Source organism: Neoarius graeffei, chromosome 12 (genome assembly GCF_027579695.1).
Source record: "Neoarius graeffei isolate fNeoGra1 chromosome 12, fNeoGra1.pri, whole genome shotgun sequence".
In the NCBI taxonomy this organism is placed as follows: Eukaryota; Metazoa; Chordata; class Actinopteri; order Siluriformes; family Ariidae; genus Neoarius; species Neoarius graeffei.
Genome location: NC_083580.1, coordinates 6,554,488 through 6,575,141, shown reverse-complemented (window position 1 = coordinate 6,575,141; position 20,654 = coordinate 6,554,488). Strand labels below are relative to the sequence as shown.

The window sequence follows — 20,654 nt, the reverse complement described above, 5'->3', positions numbered from 1 at the left end:
CTGCTCTCTGCAGTTTGTATCTACCATGTAGCACCCAGTGTACAATACGTACGATATGATCATGTACTCTCGTTGCACCAACATGCTGTATTCACTTACTATATGTCTCACAGTCTCCACAGTCCACAGTTTTGTCAATATGATATTTGACATAGTTGGTTCTCAAGGCTTGCTCTTGTGCAGCACGTATTAAAGATTCTGTTCCTTCCTTTAAATCTCCTTTCAAATGTCCATGTTTCCATTTAATCAATTTTCCGCCCATTATGTTCCTTATTCAATTACATAACTAGACTAGAGAAGGGGAAGAAAAGTCAGTAGGAGAAAGATGGAGTACATGTCAAAGCAGATGAGTTCAAATATCTGGGGTCAACTGTACAAAGTGATGGAAAGTGTGGAAAAGAAGTGAAGAAGAGAGAGCAAGCAAGTTGGAATGGATAGAGATGGAGGAGAGCGTCAGGAGTGATTTGTGACAGAACGTTGACAGCAAGAGTTAAAAACAAGTGTAGAAGACAATAGTAAGAGCAACGATGTTGTACAGTTTGGAGACAAAAAGACAAGACGCAGAACTGGAGGTAGCGGAGCTGAAGGTGTTGAGATTCTCATTGGGAATGACAAAGTTGGACAGGATTAGAAATGAGTCGGTATATTAGATGGACACAGGGACATGTAGGACAGCTTGGGGACAAAGTGAGAGAGGTGAGACTGAGATGGTTTGGAGACGTATAGAGGAGAGATCCAGGGTATATTGGGAGAAGAATGCTGGAGATGGAGTTGCCAGGTAGAAGGAAAAGAGGAAGGGGGCGTCGTGGCTCAGGTGGATAAGGCGCCATACCATAAATCCGGGGACCCGGGTTCGATTCCGGCCCGAGGTCATTTCCCGATCTCCCCTCTCCCACTCATTTCCTGCCTCTACACTGTCCTATCCAATAATAAAAAAGGTGAAAAAAGCCCCCAAAAAAAAAGAAGGAAAAGAGGAAGAGCAAAGATGAGATTTATGGATGTGGTGAGATGAGGACAGTTGGTGCAACAGAAAAAGATACGGAGGACAGGAGGAGATGGAGGGACATTATCCACTGTGGTGACGCCTAACGGGAACAGCCAGAAAAAGAAGAAGATCTTTATTATTATTATTATCATCATCATGTGCTGTTCATCGTCCGTCTGTCAGCCATCATCCGGCGTCGTCCACATTTCACAAAAATCGTTTCTTCTCTCTCAATTCTTCACCGATTTTTTATTCTTTTTGGCAGGAAGGTAGGTCTGTCTGGGGTGCATATACAGTCACTTCTACCCAAATTTGCATAATTGCAATTAATAATGAAGATATGGACTAATTAAACCCTAATGAGCAGTTTCCACACAAATTGCTTCTTCTCCCTCAATTCTTCACCGATTTTGATTCTTTCTGGCATGAAGGTAGGGGTACCTAGGGTGCATATACGTAACTTCTACCCAGATTTGATTTCTCACGGGGCCGGAGTGAGCTACACCATCATTGACGGTCTCATTATTATTATTATTATTATTATTAAAGCTTCTTTTTAGACCATTTCAAGCTGAAAACCACTAAACATCTATGTGTTTTTCATCTCTTACGTTTTATCCTATAGATGTTATTTCATATTTCATGGCTTTCTTTTTCATCCAAGCTGGAACTACTACTACTAATGTTGATCCTGAAGCTAACTTAAGCATAGTGATATTTACTTTCTCCACTTCTCTTCATCATACTTTGTTCTTCATACCATGTTCTTCTGAGCCACTTTGGCACTGTTTCGTGCTACAGGAGGAGGCATTTCAAGCTATGCTGGTCAGCAGGGGGCTGCAGGCCGCAGTCTGGAGGCATGTCTCAAACAAGCCATGGTGGACATACCCCAAGTACGGCATCACCTCACACCTGTGTACCTGGGAGCTACGGCAGGCATGAGGCTCCTGAAGTATGTATGAGTGACACGGGCGCAGATAGAGGGGGGGACGGGGGGGATTCGTCCCACCCAGATTTAAATTCACCTCGTTCGGTCCCCCCCACTTATAGGGAGGAAAAAACGTCTATGCTGTCTTATTTCTTTGCATAAGGCAAACCTCACGGAAAAATCAAAAGACTGATTACCATTCGGTTTATTGAGGTGCACAGCAGTACAGACATAGCTGCACCTGCGCAGACTGCACAGGTTGCGAGCTCGAGCTTGGTTGCTATGGTTACAAGTTTGACAGGCATATCGGGGACAGCGCCTCCTAGTTCAGGACCCCAACACGGCATGATGAAGGGTGCCAAAAGGCAGAAAACGATTGCATCGTTTTTAAAAAAAAAAAAAAGACTGTAAACTGTGCCTTCCTTTATCATATCACCTTGCAATTTTTTGATAGTCTGTTCAAAGTAATGTCGTAGTGAAAGTAAAATCGTACGGAGATGCCTTTCTGGTAGCCTCCTTCTTTTGGTGGTAGCCTGTAGATACAGTGCTCAGAAGGCAGTTTTAATGTTTAATCTGGCGTTCCCTGCCATAATTTCAGCGAGCATAGTGTTTCATAAGGAAACTTTGCGAAGAGTTGTTGACTGACTGCCGTTCACGCAACACACAGGCATAGTTAGAAAGTCAGGATGCACTGGTTTACACTTTACACACACACACGTAGCCCAGCCTCTCGCTATGGTTAACAGTTGGAACTGAGCGGTTTTAAAACTAGTTTTGCAATTTCTGTGCGTGATGATAATGTGTAAACTTTGGATTTCCATAGGCTATGTTAAAATGTTATCATTGTCCTGGCCTGCAGGTAGTTCCTGGTGATGGCAGTGAGGGAGGTGAAATAACATGTATACACACTACCGTTCAAAAGTTTGGGGTCACCCAGACAATTTTGTGTTTTCCATGAAAAGTCACACTTTTATTTCCCACCATAAGTTGTAAAATGAATAGAAAATATAGTCAAGACATTTTTCTGGCCATTTTGAGCATTTAATCGACCCCACAAATGTGATGCTCCAGAAACTCAATCTGCTCAAAGGAAGGTCAGTTTTATAGCTTCTCTAAAGAGCTCAACTGTTTTCAGCTGTGCTAACATGATTGTACAAGGGTTTTCTAATCATCCATTAGCCTTCTGAGGCAATGAGCAAACACATTGTACCATTAGAACACTGGAGTGAGAGTTGCTGGAAATGGGCCTCTATACACCTATGGAGATATTGCACCAAAAACCAGACATTTGCAGCTAGAATAGTCATTTGCCACATTAGCAATGTATAGAGTGGATTTCTGATTAGTTTAAAGTGATCTTCACTGAAAAGAACAGTGCTTTTCTTTCAAAAATAAGGACATTTCAAAGTGACCCCAAACTTTTGAACGGTAGTATATATATATATATATATATATATATATATATATATATATATATATATATACACACACACACATATATACACAAAATGGAATCATTTGCTGACAACTCAGTCCCCCCCAGTTCAAAAATCCTATCTGCGCCCCGATGAGTGACCACCATATCACATTGTTCTCTGTTGACAAGTACATTAGAGCTCGTTGTTATTGTTCTTCTTCTTCTTCTTCTTCTTCTTTCCTTTCAGCATTTCCAGCCCTGAGAAGTCAACGCAGGTTCTTCAAGAAGTGAAACAAACCATCAAATCCTTTCCTTTCAAATTTGAAGGAGCAAGAATCTTGAGTGGGAAGGAGGAAGGAGCATACGGATGGGTCACCAACAACTATCTGCTTGAAAATTTCATCAAGGTATCTTATTGTTTGAAATTTCTCCCATGGTTCCTTTGTCTCGTTGTGTTTTGTTTTCTACTTGCTCTCACAACATGTGCAACCACTGCCCTCTAGTGGTCAAGGCATTTTTCATTTTGCTTTTCCATCAGTATGGCTTCATAGGCCGGTGGTTAAACCCAGGTAAGCAGACGGTTGGTGCGTTGGATTTAGGAGGAGCGTCCACTCAGATAACATTCATCAACCAGGAGAAGATGGAAGATTTGGACAACAGCATGACTTTGCGTCTCTATGGCCGGGACTATTCTCTGTACACACACAGCTACCTGTGCTATGGAACAAATGAGGTTCTGCGCCGGCTCCTGGCCCACCTTCTTAAGGTACTGTAGCTTGAAGACCACCAAATTGTCTTTTATTATATCCTACATTGTTTTAGACCTCTAAATATATGTTGTTTTTCTATATAACCAATGGATAATCATCTCACCTGGACTGCTGTTGTAATCATAAAGCCTGTCCTGTACTCATCTCAGGACTCGATCTACTTTTCAGCACACTTAGTACTTTTCAGCACACTTAGTACTATTTATTATGACTTTTTTTTTTTACACCTGTATACTGTAATGATTTATAATCCTACTATCCAGCGTCACTCAGAAAAGGACGGATTCACACAAATAATAACCCTTATTATAGGTGTATAAATACACTTTACACACTGTAACTTCAACAGTCAAGGATGCTTTTGTCATCAATTTTATCTGCTACCTGCTCATTTTTTATTTTTCTAGACCCAGGACAGCACAGACACCGTGCACCATCCGTGCTACCCTTCAGACCACAGAGAGACCCTGAACCTGCAACAAGTGTTTGAGTCACCTTGCACTAAATCACAGCGTCCTGCATTATATAACCCTGAGACGCCAGTGATCATACAAGGCACAGGAGACTACCAGCACTGTCTGGGGAACATATCCGAGATCTTCTCCTTCCAGAACTGTCCGTTCTCCCAGTGCTCTTTTGACAGAGTCTTCCAGCCCAACACCAGCGGCAGTTTCATGGTACAATTAAATAATATTGGCTGGTGTTGAGTGGTATATCAGATATATTCCATTCAGCTAGCATGATAGTGAACGAGTCAAAGACAAGTAGCTAAATGGAATATATATGATATACCATGAAAAAAATGCCAGCCAATATTATTATTATTATTATTATTATTATACATACACACTCTCTTCATATCAGCATTCTCGAAGACCAACACTAGCTTACCCACGACTCGGTGCTATTAGCACGGCAGTCCAGTTACCTTCCAGCCGGTGTAGCATTCATCAATAGTGTTAGCGAAGGTCAAAACTAGCTTACCCACAACTCAGTGCTGTTAGCGCAGCAGTCCAGTTACTTTCCAGCCAGTGCAGCATTGAGTAGTAGCATTAGCGAAGGCCAACGCTAGCTTACTTGCAACTCAGTGCTCTTAGCGCGGCAGTCCAATTACCTTCCAGCTGGTGTCCTGTTAGCGGAGGCCAACGCTAGCGTAGTCAAACCGATTATTATTATTATTATTATTATTATTATTATTATTATTACCTTGCCCTGGGACAGAGTCCACCAGGGGGCGAGGTATTGTTTTCAGTCGAGTTTCTTTGTTTCTTTTTTTTTGTAAACGATATTATGGGAAAATGGCTGGACCAACCTTCATGAAATTTTCAGGATAGATGGGCATTGGTCTCAAATAGAACCTCCAACATTTTGAGGGTCATCTGGTCAAGGTCAAGGTTTTTGTGGCTACTGCATCATATAGAGGTGCTAGCCACTATGTCATCGTGCTGTAAGAATGTAAGAGTGTAACAATCGTGCAGTATGGTGTGAGAGCAGTACAGTGTGAGAGCAGTACGGTGTGTTCTGATTGGCTGAGAGCAGTATAGCAGTATGGTGTGGTCTGATTGGCTGAGAGCAGCAGAGAATCAGAACCATGTTTATTGGCCAAGTATGTTCACACACAAGGTCAAAATCAAGGTCAAGGTCACCAAAAAGGTCAAAATTGTTTTTCACGATACAGTGGGGCAAAAAAGTATTTAGTCAGTCACCAATTGTGCAAGTTCTCCCACTTAAAAAGATGAGAGAGGCCTGTAATTTTCATCATAGGTATACCTCAACTATGTGAGACAAAATGAGAAAAAAAATCCAGAAAATCACATTGTCTGATTTTTAAAGAATTTATTTGCAAATTATGGTAAGTATTTGGTCAATAACAAAAGTCCATCTCAATATTTTGTTATATACCCTTTGTTGGCAATGACAGACGTCAAACGTTTTCTGTAAGTCTTCACAAGGTTTTCACACCCGGGGTGTGTTTAGCCTATTTTTGGGGGTGCTCAAGCACCCCCAAAAACGAGCTCAGCACCCCCTAGCTCAGCACCCTCAAAAACACTGCTTTTGGACGTAATTTTCAGAAATAAGTGCCCTTGCGCACTGCGCAATGAATGTGTGCGCGGGCGTGTGTGTGTTCTTGAATTCACCTGTTACGTGATAGTTCTATGAGCAGTAAAATACCTCTCCTCCTTGCGTCCCCTCTGATTGGGTTGCCTGTCCGCGCGAGTGCTTGCTACGACATGGTGTTTTTTTTAACTGGATTCCACGCCGATGAGGAACTCGAAGTAGCACCTGAGTATTACTGGCATAGCGAGATGTGAAGGTACGGACTGGAGTTACAATTGTTAAACACAACACAATAATATGCATAATGCAATACTGATGTTCCCTGGTCTATGAACAGAATGATAAAAACGACATTTATCATCCATATCGAGATACTTTTGTGCAGAGCTGTACAAGTGCTACGGTGCTAGACCACCGTGTGTTAGTCAATTTTATTTAATGTAACATAGCGTTTACGTTTGCTTATCATTCACAAATCCAAACCCTGGTCATTGTCTGGGGGGACAGTGAGTGTGGTTTGGATATAGCCTACATTTTCAAAAGAACACTACCAAAATATAACAAATATAACAAAAAATATAAACTAATGTAAACTAATGTAAAATCATAATAATACACACTATTATTACACAATAACACATTAACAATTACCACTGTTCAAAATGAATAGCTCCAACATTACAAATGCAGTAGTAGGTCTTTAGTTAAAAATATAACGTAAATATTTCTGTCAGTGGTTGTAAATGTGTAGATATCATAGTTTATTGGGTCAGCTTCTGTTAAAACATTGCATAAGTCTAGTCTTATCTTCTTGTCTAGTTAAGTCTAGTCTAAATGCGGAATAAACGTGGAAACACTGTCGTTCAAGCCAGGTGCCTCTGTCAGCTCTGGGGGCTAAGCAGCCCCAAAGATCAGATGCTAGAATCGCCCCTGTTTCACACACTGTTGCTGGTATTTTGGCCCATTCCTCCATGCAGATCTCCTCTAGAGCAGTGATGTTTTGGGGCTGTCGCTGGGCAACACGGACTTTCATCTCCCTCCAAAGATTTTCTATGGGGTTGAGATCTGGAGACTGGCTAAGCCACTCCAGGACCTTGAAATGCTTCTTACGAAGCCACTCCTTCATTGCCCGGGCAGTGTGTTTGGGATCATTGTCATGCTGAAAGACCCAACCACGTTTCATCTTCAATGCCCTTGCTGATGGAAGGAGGTTTTCACTCAAAATCTCACGATACATGGCCCCATTCATTCTTTCCTTTACACGGATCAGTCGTCCTGGTCCCTTTGCAGAAAAACAGCCCCAAAGCATGATGTTTCCACCCCCATGCTTCACAGTAGGTATGGTGTTCTTTGGATGCAACTCAGCATTCTTTCTCCTCCAAACACGACAAGTTGAGTTTTTACCAAAAAGTTCTATTTTGGTTTCATCTGACCATATGACATTCTCCCAATCCTCTTCTGGATCATCCAAATGCTCTCTAGCAAACTTCAGACTGGCCTGGACATGTACTGGTTTAAGCAGGGGGACACGTCTGGCACTGCAGGATTTGAGTCCCTGGTGGCGTAGTGTGTTACTGATGGCAGCCTTTGTTACTTTGGTCCCAGCTCTCTGCAGGTCATTCACTAGGTCCCCCGTGTGGTTCTGGGATTTTTGCTCACCGTTCTTGTGATCATTTTGACCCCACGGGGTGAGATCTTGCGTGGAGCCCCAGATCGAGGGAGATTATCAGTGGTCTTGTATGTCTTCCATTTTCTAATAATTGCTCCCACAGTTGATTTCTTCACACCAAGCTGCTTACCTATTGCAGATTCAGTCTTCCCAGCCTGGTGCAGGTCTACAATTTTGTTTCTGGTGTCCTTTAACAGCTCTTTGGTCTTGGCCATAGTGGAGTTTGGAGTGTGACTGTTTGAGGTTGTGGACAGGTGTCTTTTGTACTGATAACGAGTTCAAACAGGTGCCATTAATACAGGTAACGAGTGGAGGACAGAGGAGCCTCTTAAAGAAGAAGTTACAGGTCTGTGAGAGCCAGAAATATTGCTTGTTTGTAGGTGACCAAATACTTATTTTACCGAGGTATTTACCAATAAATTCATTAAAAATCCTACAATGTGATTTCCTGGATTCTTTCCCCCCATTCTGTCTCTCATAGTTGAAGTGTACCTATGATGAAAATTACAGGCCTCTCTCATCTTTTTAAGTGGGAGAACTTGCACAATTGGTGGCTGACTAAATACTTTTTTGCCCCACTGTATCTTTCTTCATATTCATCATAAGTGCTACCAGGCGAGGTTTGTTTTGCCTGGCAACACTTATTATTATTATTATTATTATTATTATTATTATTATTATTATTATTTTCCCTGTGTAATTTACTTAGTTACTTTTAAAATCAACATCAACAACTACACACAACGGAGCAGCCTGGCAGCCCTCTCAAAATCTTCCGTATTTAACGAAGCAAACCTGGCAGCCATGTTTGTTTACAAATCATCACAGTCGCTCACTAGCGCAGAAGTTTTACGTCTCCGACGTGTGACGTCATGTTGTCTTGACAACCATGCAATATTGTAAATCATATTCAACGCTCATTCTCCGTTGGGTAGAGTGATGTAATACATGTAGGATAAGCGATATGCTAACAATATTGCATGCTATCAAACCAAATGAATGAAACCAGCTAGAAGGGAATAGAACACATGTTTTTATTCCATCGAAAAAGTGGCCTGTGTGTATAATAATCTGTGATATTGAAGTTGTTTCCACTCAAAAGTAAACCTCGCTTTTCTTCTTCAATATATTTTCAACTGTTATTAGTAGAGAATCTGTAAGAAGTCATATTTATATATGGTACATTTGTGTGTGTGTGTTTTCATGATATTTTATGCTTTGCTCTTTCAGGCTTTTTCAGGCTTCTTTTTCACGCACAGCTTTCTAAAGAAGAGCACAGGGATCTACATCAGCACCCCGGATCAGCTCCAACAGGCTGCTCAGGCTGTGTGTACCATGACCCTCGTGAAGGTACTAGAGTATGTCGGAGTACATAAGTGATTCTCACTGTCATTTATGTAAGGAACAACCAGTGGTGAACCGTTACTATTAGAGCTGGGACTTGAGTTCAGCCAAACCTTAGCCAGACACCAAATAAACAACAGGGCAAAGGATTCTTTAAAGGATTTTTAAACGTTCTTTAAAATATGAACGTTTGGAACTCTAAAATGTTTTTGTAATGTTTTAACTCGATAATGTAGAAATCATAAAATAGAAATCTATAACAAAGTTTGTATGAAAAAAACAGGGGGGCTAAGACTTTTGCACAGTACCTTACTTTTGATTGTATACATGCATCACAAATGAACTTGATGTATATGAGGACTTTTGGGATATTTTGTGTTTATACATATGTATTTAGAGGTGAATTACAGGAGGCAAGATTAAACAAAATTGTTCAAGATCCTGTAGGTTAAGGGCAATTCTTTAGCAGGGAGGCCAAAATTATTAAATTTATTAATGTAATTCAAGGCAAAATGTATTGAAAGCCATATTTAAAAATCATCCCCCCCCCCCCCCCCCCCCCCCCCCCAATTATCGCAATGTTGCTTCAGAGAAATCTTGGTTTAAATTTAAAGAAATAAAAGTTTGGTTTTTTTCCTGACGTAATTCCGTTCCTGACTTTTCTTTCCTCATAAAAGATTTTGCGTTCAGAGTTAAATGTATAACCAATTTTTCTATGCTTTTTTTTAGGGTCAAAACATTTTGTTTTCTGTAACATTTAATTTTGTGCTGGAAAAAATACGAACGTTTGGAACTCTAAAATGTTTCTGTAATGTTTTGACTCGATAATGTAGAAGTCTCATCTCATTATCTCTAGCCGCTTTATCCTGTTCTACAGGGTCACAGGCAAGCTGGAGCCTATCCCAGCTGACTACCGGCGAAAGGCGGGGTACACCCTGGACAAGTCGCCAGGTCATCACAGGGCTGACACATAGACACAGACAACCATTCACACTCACATTCACACCTACGCTCAATTTAGAGTCACCAGTTAACCTAACCTGCATGTCTTTGGACTGCGGGGGAAACCGGAGCACCCGGAGGAAACCTACGCGGACACGGGGAGAACATGCAAACTCCACACAGAAAGGCCCTCGCCGGCCACGGGGCTCAGACCCAGACCTTCTTGCTGTGAGGCAACAGTGCTAACCACTACACCACCATGCCGCCCTAATGTAGAAGTCATGAAATAAAAATCTATAACAAAGTTTGTATGAAAAAAATAGGGGAGCCAAGACTTTTGCACAGTACTGTGTATACCTGTCTTTTTATTTCATATCACAGAAATTTACCTGTACTGCAATTTTCAGTCAAAAAGTGCTTCGTGTCTGTCTTAGGTCTAAACAGAACGAAGCTGGCTAAACGAATTGAATGATTGAATGAATTCTTTCCATCCTGCACATATTAATATACGTTTTCTTACCGTTAGATGTTGAAGGATTTTCCAGAGCAGAAGTCGTACCTGAGGGACTACTGTGCACTGACGGTGTACATCCAGGTTCTTCTGCTGAAAGGCTACCACTTCGACAACCACTCCTTCCCCAAAGTTTCCTTTCAGAACAAGGTGAGCTCACTGTTCCAGTTCGCAGCAGGTTTTCAAATGTAACTATCATCTTAGTAAATAACTACAGTTGTGGTCAGAAGTTTACATACAGTGGCATGAACGTCATCTTGGATATGAATGTCATGGCAATATTTGGGCTTTCAGTAATTTCTTTGAACTGTTTGTTTTTTGTGGCATAATGTACAGCACACATCTTTAATAAAAAAAACAACACTAAAATTTGGTGCAAAAGTTTTAATTTTCTTTGGGTTTTCTGAAATCAACACAGGGTCAAAAATATATGTACAGCAAACCTAATACAGTGGTGCTTGAAAGTTTGTGAACCCTTTAGAATTTTCTATATTTCTGCATAAATATGACCTAAAACATCATCAGATTTTCACACAAGTCCTAAAAGTAGATAAAGAGAACCCAGTTAAACAAATGAGACAAAAATATTATACTTGGTCATTTATTTATTGAAGAAAATGATCCAATATTACATATCTGTGAGTGGCAAAAGTATGTGAACCTTTGCTTTCAGTATCTGGTGTGACCCCCTTGTGCAGGAATAACTGCAACTAAACGTTTGCGGTAACTGTTGATCAGTCCTGCACACCAGCTTGGAGGAATTTTAGCCCGTTCCTCCGTACAGAACAGCTTCAACTCTGGGATGTTGGTGTGTTTCCTCACATGAACTGCTTGCTTCAGGTCCTTCCACAACATTTCGATTGGATTAAGGTCAGGACTTTGACTTGGCCATTCCAAAACATTAACTTTATTCTTCTTTAACCATTCTTTGGTAGAACGACTTGTGTTCTTAGGGTCGTTGTCTTGCTGCATGACCCACCTTCTCTTGAGATTCAGTTCATGGACAGATGTCCTGACATTTTCCTTTAGAATTCGCTGGTATAATTCAGAATTCATTGTTCCATCAATGATGGCAAGCCGTCCTGGCTCAGATGCAGCAAAATGGGCCCAAACCATGATACTACCACCACCATGTTTCACAGCTGGTATAAGGTTTTTATCCTGGAATGCAGTGTTTTCCTTTCTCTGCCATGCACACCATTGTTGTGCAGTGTTCTCCTGATGGTGGACTCATGAACATTAACATTAGCCAATGTGAGAGAGGCCTTCAGTTGCTTAGAAGTTACCCTGGGGTCCTTTGTGACCTCGCCAACTATTACATGCCTTGCTCTTGGAGTGATCTTTGTTGGTCGACCACTCCTGGGGAGGGTAACAATGGTCTTGAATTTCCTCCATTTGTACACAATCTGTCTGACTGTGGATTGGTGGAGTCTGAACTCTTTAGAAATGGTTTTGTAACCTTTTCCAGCCTGATGAGCATCAACAACGCTTTTTCTGAGGTCCTCAAAAAGCTCCTTTGTTTGTGCTATGATACACTTCCACAAATATGTGTTGTGAAGATCAGACTTTGATAGATCCCTGTTCTTTAAATAAAACAGGGTGCCCACTCACACCTGATTGTCATCCCATTGATTGAAAACACCTGACTCTAATTTCAGCTTCAGATTAACTGCTGTTAGGTCATATTTATGCAGAAATATAAAAAGTTCTAAAGGGTTCACAAACTTTCAAGCATCACTGTAAGCATTGTCCATATATTTTCAATAGGGTTGAAGTCAGGACTTGTTTTAAGCTTAATGTTAGCCTACTTTATCCTCCACAACCAGCTCTGATGCATGTTTGGGTTCATTGTCCTGTTGTAACTCCCAAGTCCCAAGTCGTGTTCAAGTTTCTGATGATTTATGCTGAATAATTTTGAGGTAGTCCTCCTTCTTCATTATTCCATCCACTTTGTGCAATGAACCAGTTCCTCTGGCAGTAAAACAGCCCCAGAGCATGATGATCCTACCACCACCAACAGCTGGTACAGTGTCCCTCTGTACATGGTGGTCATTGTGGCCAAACAACTCAATCTTTGTCTCATCTGACCATACAGCTTTCCTCCAGAAGGCTTTTTCTTTGTCCATGTGGTCAGCTTCAAACTTTAGTTAAGGTTGAAGTTGTCAATTTTAGAGCAGGGGGCTATTTCTTGGATAGCAGCCTCTTAGTCCATGGTGATCTGAACTGTAGACAGTGATCCATCTGCTTCCAGTTCATGGCAGGGCTGTGCTATGGTGGTTCCCAGGTTGTTCCTGACCATCCAAATCAATTTCCTTTCAGCTGAGGGTGACAGTTTGGGGTTTTTTTGAAGCAAAGTGGCTTGGCAAAGTGACTACACCTCACATTAACTTGGATACAATTGTTTGAACTGATCTTGGAATTTGCAGTTGTTTAGACATGGCTCCAAGAGACATTCCGGAGTTGTGTATATCTGCGATCCTCTTTCTCAGATCTGCACTGAACTCCTTGGACTTTCCCATTTTACTGTGTGTTAGTCAATACAATGAGTGCTGTAAACAAACCCTTTTTATGAAGGCACAGAGAAGCTACCAGCTGTAGTCAATCATGATCACTAACAGAAAGTTAAGAGACCTCGGCCTTGGCAAGATAAGAGACATTTTGGAAGTTTCAGAACAGTTCAAAGAAATTACTGAAAGACCAAATATTGCCATGACATTCATATCCAAGATAAAATTAATGTCACTGTATGTAAACTTCTGACCACAACTGTATATCAAGGTTAACCATTTAATCTCTCAGGACACATCAGTGAGGATAAGATGTATTTACAGCGCCAGTCAAAAGTTTGGACACACCTTCTAATTCAATGTTTTTTCTTTATTTTTATTAATTAAAAGTCACCTCATGTCTTAAAGTAATGATGGATGTTGTCTCTATTTACTTAGTTGAGCGTTTCGTGACATAATATGGATGGATTATTACAATTGTGGTATGGAATAGGACTATGTACTATTTAACAGTTAGTCCATGAAATCGAGTCGTACATGAGCTGATAGCCGACGAGGCACGTAGCACTGATTGGAGTAACTGCTTTATTCTACCCACATTCATGGGATTTTGAGAAACAGAGCATTTTTATTTTTATCTTTTTGCAAATTCGATCAATAAAAAAAAACTTTATATAAAACATCTGATAAAATCATTTCTGCTTAGAATGTAAACAAACTGGTGAAATTACAGGCGCAATTTGTGAAAAATGCTATAATAATAATAATATCATCTCATCTCATCTCATTATCTCTAGCCGCTTTTCGCCCGTAGTCAGCTGGGATATGCTCCAGCTTGCCTGCGACCCTGTAATAATAATAATAATAATAATTCTTGAAAAATAAAAAAAGATACATTCTGACCATCAAATACTTTCATTCCATATTTTGTCATTTTTAGGGTTTTGTTTTGGAGTAGAGTTTTTATTTCGTCCTCGGTTGATTCAGCAATACGCGCCGCCATTTTATTTTTCTCTACTCACAGTATATGAGCTGATATCCTAGTAGTAGAGTAGCCAATCAGAGCGTGTGATTGCTCATATCCAGTGAATGTGGATAGAATAATTACAGTTTGATCTCAAACGCATTAAGAAGGCAAGAAACTCATCCACTAATTAACTTTTGACGAGACAGACGTGTTAATTGAAAAGCGTTCCAGGTGACTACCTCATGAAGCTGGTTAAGATAATGCCAGTAATGTGCAAAGCATCATCAAGGTAAATACTGGCTACGCTGAAGAATCTAAAATAGGAAACATTTTGGTTTTTTAACACTTTTTTTTGTTGTTGTTTTACACATAATTCCATATGTTATTTTATAGTTTTGATGTCTTCAGTATTGTTCTACAATGTAGAAAATTGTCAAAATACAGAAAAATCTATGAATAGGGAGGTGTGTCTAATTTTTTGGACTGGTTTATACAGTGCTCAGTGTAAATGAGTGCACCCCCTTTGAAAAGTAACATTTTAAACAATATCTCAATGAACACATCCAAAATCTTGACAAGACAAAGTTTAATATAACATCTGTTTAACTTATAACATTTTCACGTAAGGTTAATAATATAACTTAGATTACACACTTTTTTAGTTTTACTCAAATTAGGGTGGTGCAAAAATGAGTATACCCCACAACAAAAACTACTACATCTAGTACTTTGTATGGCCTCCATGATTTTTAATGACAGCACCAAGTCTTCTAGGCATGGAATGAACAAGTTGGCGACATTTTGCAACATCAATCTTTTTCCATTCTTCAACAACGACCTCTTTTAGTGACTGGTTGCTGGATGGAGCGTGATGCTCAACTTGTCTCTTCAGAATTCCCCATAGGTGTTCGATTGGGTTCAGATCAGGAGACATACTTGGCCACTGAATCACTTTCACCCTGTTCTTCTTCAGAAATCCAACAGTGGCCTTAGATGTGTGTTTAGTCATGTTGGAAAAGTGCACGACGACCAAGGGCACAGAGTGATGGTAGCATCTTCTCTTTCAGTATAGAGCAATACATCTGTGAATTCATGATGCCATCAATGAAATGCAGCTCCCCGACACCAGCAGCACTCATGCAGCCCCACATAAGGACACTGCCACCACCATGCTTCACTGTAGGCACCATGCATTTTTCTTTGTATTCCTCACCTTTGTGACGCCATACAGTTTTGAAGCCATCAGTTCCAAAAACATTTATCTTGGTCTCATCACTCCAGAGTATAGAGTCCCAGTAGTCTTCATCTTTGTCAGCATGGGCCCTGGCAAACTCTAGGCAGGCTTTTTTGTGCCTGGGCTTTAGAAGAGGCTTCTTTCGTGGATGGCATCCATGCATGCCATTCCTCTGCAGCGTATGCCATATTGTGTCACGGGAAATAGTCACCCCAGTTTGGCTTTCTACTTCTTTAGATAACTGCAGTGAACTTGCATGCCGATTTTCTTCAACCCTTCTCATCAGAAGACGCTCCTGTCAAGGTGTTAACTTCTGTGGATGACCTGGACGTCTCTGTGAGATGGTTGCAGTTCCATCTTTCTTAAATGTTTGTACCACTTTTGCTACAGTATTCTGACTGATAAGTAAAGCTTTGCTGATCTTCTTGTAGCCTTCACCTTTGTGGTGTAAAGAAATTATTTTCTTTGGGGAATTCTGAAGAGACAAGTTGAGCATCACTCTCCATCTAGCATCCAGTCACTAAAAGAGGTCATTGTTGAAGAATGGAAAAAGATTGATGTTGCAAAATGTCGCCAACTTGTTCATTCCATGCCTAGAAGACTTGGTGCCGTCATTAAAAATCATGGAGGCCATACAAAGTACTAGGCAAGGCAAGGCAAGTTTACTTATATAGCACATTTCATACACAGTGGCAGTTCAATGTGCTTTACAGAAGTAAAAGCAAAACAGTAAACAATAGAAAATAAAACTACATAAAATAAATGGGGAAGAAAAATAATAAGAATTAAACAATAGTAGAAATAAAATAATAAAATGAAGTAAAAATTCAGTTAAAAAACAGCAGAATAAAATAGAATAAAAGTTAAGTAAAGTTTAAAACATGCAGAGACTGTAAAAGTTAAGTAAAGTTTAAAACATGTAAAGATGACAATATTAATCAGTTAGCAGAAAGCATCTGAGAACAGCTTGGTCTTTAGTCTAGATTTGAAGCTGCCAACAGCAGGAGCATTTTTAATGTCCTCTGGGAGTTGGTTCCATAGCTGTACTGCATAGTAGCTAAAAGCTGCTTCACCACACTTTGTTTTAACAACAGGTTTTACCAGTAAATTTTGCTGCTGCGATCTGGTAGATCTGATTGGGTTAGGCCGCTGCAACATATCAGAGAGGTAATTGGGCCCTGTACCATTTAGAGATTTGTACACCAGCAGCAATACTTTAAAATCAATTCTATAGCTTACTGGAAGCCAGTGAAGGGACCTTAGAATTGGAGTAATGTGCTCTGTTCTTTTTGTTTGTGTGAGAACCCTAGCCGCTGCATTTTGAATCACCTGAAGTCGTTTGATGGTCTTTTTTGGGAGGCCTGTGAAGAGGCCATTGCAGTAATCAACCCTACTAGAGATGAAGGCATGTATAAGTTTTTCCAGATCATTTTTTGACATAAGTCCTCTTAGTTTGGAAATGTTTTTTTAGGTGATAAAATGCCGTTTTAGTGATTGCTTTCATGTGACTGTCAAAGTTTAGCTCGCTGTCAATGAAAACACCAAGATTTTTAACCATATCTTTTGTTTTAATCCCCTTTGTGTCAAGAATAGTGGTAATCCTGAGTCTTTCATCTTTTTTCCCAAATAGAATTACTTCTGTTTTATCTGTGTTCAGCTGAAGAAAATTTTGTGACATCCAGTTGTTGATTTGGTCGATACACTGGTAGAGACATTCAAGGGGGGCATAATCATTAGGTGATAGAGCAAAATAAATTTGGGTGTCATCTGCATAGCAGTGATAGAAAATTGAGTTGTTCTTGATAATTTGTCCAAGTGGGAGCATATAAAGGTTGAATAGTAATGGTCCAAGAATCGACCCCTGGGGAACACCACAGGTCAAGGACATTGATGTTGAGGTACAATTTCCCATGGTAACAAATAAGCTTCTATCTTTTAAGTATGATTTTAACCAATCGATAACTTTACCAGTCAACCCAACCCAGTGTTCAAGTCGATATAGCAGTATGTTGTGATCAACAGTATCAAAAGCTGCACTGAGGTCCAGTAACACCAGGACCGATGTTTTGCCTGCATCAGTATTAAGATGTATGTCATTTATAACTTTAATCAGCGCTGTTTCAGTGCTATGATTGGCACGAAATCCTGACTGAAAGTTATCAAAACAGCTGTTTGATATCAAGAAGGCAGTTAATTGATTGAAGACAATTTTTTCAAGGATTTTCCCGATGAATGGTAGATTTGATATTGGCCTGTAGTTGTTTAATACTGAAGCATCCAGATTATTCTTTTTAAGTAGGGGCTTTACAACGGCTTTTTTCAGGGATACAGGAACAATGCCAGTCTCTAGGGATGTATTTATGATCTGAAGCACATCTGTAATTATAAGGTGAAGAACAGATTTAAAAAAAGTTGGTGGGCAGAATGTCCAATTCAGATGTTGAGGAACTGAGATTTTGTACAGTTTTTTCAAGAGTCTCGTAATCAATTAAACAAAATTCTGACATTGTGTTGAAGTTGTATGTCTGTGTCACTGGTGATTGCAGCTTTTCAATTATTTGCAACTGAGATATATTATGAGCAATAGTCTGCTGTATTTTATCAATTTTACCTTTGAAGAAGGATGCAAACTCATTGCATTTATTAACTGAGAGAAGTTCAGGTACTAATTGTGGTGGGGGATTAGTTAGCTTCTCTACTGTTGAAAATAGCACACGGGCATTGTTCATATTCCTGTTGATGATGTTGGAGAAGAAAGATTGTCTTGCTTTACGAATTTCATAATTATATTTACAAAGCATCTCTTTATCATTATCTCTAGCCGCTTTATCCTTCTACAGGGTCGCAGGCAAGCTGGAGCCTATCCCAGCTGACTACGGGCGAAAGGCGGGGTACACCCTGGACAAGTCGCCAGGTCATCACAGGGCTGACACATAGACACAGACAACCATTCACACTCACATTCACACCTACGGTCAATTTAGAGTCACCAGTTAACCTAACCTGCATGTCTTTGGACTGTGGGGGAAACCGGAGCACCCGGAGGAAACCCACGCGGACACGGGGAGAACATGCAAACTCCACACAGAAAGGCCCTCGCCGACCCCGGGGCTCGAACCCAGGACCTTCTTGCTGTGAGGCGACAGCGCTAACCACTACACCACCGTGCCGCCTAGCATCTCTTTATGAATTTGATAATGGATGTGAAGTTTAGATTTACGCCATTTTCTTTCAGTCTTTCTACATTCTCTCTTTAACAGCTGGGTATTGCTTCCATGGTGCTTTCTGCTTGTCATTGACTCTTTTGATTTTGAATGGAGCAATGTCATCCATAATTTGGGTCATATTTAAATAAAAAATTTCCAGTAAATCATCTACAGAATCTGACATCTTGGTTGAGATCCGAGAGAGAGCTTGCTCAAAGAGAACACATGTGTTGTCGTTTATGACTCTCCTACCCATCGTCATTGAGCTGTTCTGAATGTGAGGAGACATAGAAACATCAGAGAAAACACAGAAATGATCAGATAAGGCCAGGTCAACAACAGTAGTAGAAACAGTAAGACCCTTTGTGATGACGAGGTCAAGGGTATGACCACGAGAGTGGGTCGGCCCCTGTACATGTTGTACTAGGTTGAAGTTGTCAATAAGTGCAAGTAGTTCTCTGGCATAAGTGTTTTCAGGATTATCTACATGCAAGTTAAAATCCCCAGATATAATAAGACAGTCAAACTCTAAGCAAATGACTGACAACAGTTCACCAAACTCTTCTAGAAAAACTTTGGCTGAATGTCTCGGAGGCCTGTAAATAGTTAATAACAATATGTTAGGAGAGCATGTAACAAGTGCACATAAGTGTTCAAAGGATGTAAAATCACCAAGTGAGGATTGTTTACATTGAAAAGAGGCTTTGAATATATTTGCGATCCCTCCACCTTTCCCCTGTCGGGTAGCATTCATAAAATTAAAATTTGGGGGAGCTGCTTCAATAAGGGTGGTAGCACTATTTGCTTGATCCAGCCAAGTTTCAGTTATAAGCAAAAAATCAAGATTGTGTTTGCAGATAAGATCATTAATTAAAAATGACTTGTTTGAAAGTGATCTAATGTTCAGAAGAGCTAGCTTTACAGAAAGTCTAGACGTAATATCCGCTTGGGCACTCTGATGTTGTTTTGAAACAGGAAGGAGACTAGACTGGTTTACCCCCTGGGTTAAATATGCTCTATGTTTTCTATTTCTTATCAACACAGGAATAGAGAATGGCAGAGGCATACTGGGTCCCAGCTTGTTTTCAAAACTACACCCAATGCAGGGACCCACAGCACATCATACAAGACTCTCTATATGTTCCATGACGTTGGGGGGGGGGAAGGATTGGAGATGTCGTATTTTTTAGATGATGAAAAAGATTGGTAGCCAGCTGAAAGTCCTGGGCGAACACAATTCAGTCTGTTGGTTGATTTTTGATGAACTGGGTACACTGCTTGTCGTGAATGATTTGGGCTGGAAAAAGAGAGTGCAGCCACTGGCAGCAGTCTCTGCATACTTTTAGGGAAATCCATGCAGGGGGGAGACGGAGATGGTACAATAAAGTCAGAAGAGCAAGACTGAGATTGGGACTTCGGTGAGGTCTTTGTGAGTGTCTTCATGACTGTCTCTGTGGTGACTGTCTCCCTGACAGTCTCTGTGATACTTGCATGGGGTCCAGATGTGGATGATGCAGCCTTGGCATGATTGTCTTTGGTCAGGTCCTCAATCTGGATGGAATCGCATGATGGAATCGCATGATCACATTCTTCATGTAATTGTTGATGTCCTTGGCAGTCTGCCCCAGATGGTTCTTGGCAGTCTGCCCCAGATGGCTGTGTGTCCTTGGTGAAGACTTGCATGGATGATTGTTTTGGCTTTGCAGAGGTATTGTTGATATTTGTAACTGGGTCAGTCTGCGATATCTTATCAACTGTTTTCCTCAATGTTGGCTGAGAGAAAATTGCATGTTGTAGAGCGAGGCTATAGTGATCCGCTAAAACTTTGGTCCCAATCCGGCTGAGTTCAGTGCTATTTGGCTTGAAGAATTCTCTGCAATTCCAGAAAAGGTTAAAATTGTCTATGAAGTTCATACCAAATAAAAAACAAGTTTTCCAAGCCAGGTGTTAAGACTGAAGAGTCGAGTAAATGCAAAGCTTCCCCTTGCAGGGAGTGGGCCACTGATAAAAGATTGTATTCCAGTCTTATAGAGATCAGAAAAAAGTTTTCTGAAATCATCTTGGACAAACAGCTGTTCTCTGAAAACATAATTTGCTCCCACATGCACAACAATAC

At 40.5% G+C, this 20,654-nt stretch overlaps 1 protein-coding gene across 1 annotated transcript in view; it reads left to right on the top strand.

Moving 5' to 3' along the window:
• Positions 1-20,654, top strand: part of entpd2b (ectonucleoside triphosphate diphosphohydrolase 2b) — a 34,360-nt gene that overhangs the window by 10,955 nt on the left and 2,751 nt on the right. The window contains exons 3-8 of the mRNA XM_060934972.1: positions 1,787-1,937; positions 3,578-3,737; positions 3,869-4,096; positions 4,508-4,777; positions 9,058-9,177; positions 10,640-10,774. Of these exons, the coding sequence (XP_060790955.1) occupies positions 1,787-1,937; positions 3,578-3,737; positions 3,869-4,096; positions 4,508-4,777; positions 9,058-9,177; positions 10,640-10,774 (1,064 nt within the window). The remainder of the gene's footprint in view (positions 1-1,786; positions 1,938-3,577; positions 3,738-3,868; positions 4,097-4,507; positions 4,778-9,057; positions 9,178-10,639; positions 10,775-20,654) is intronic.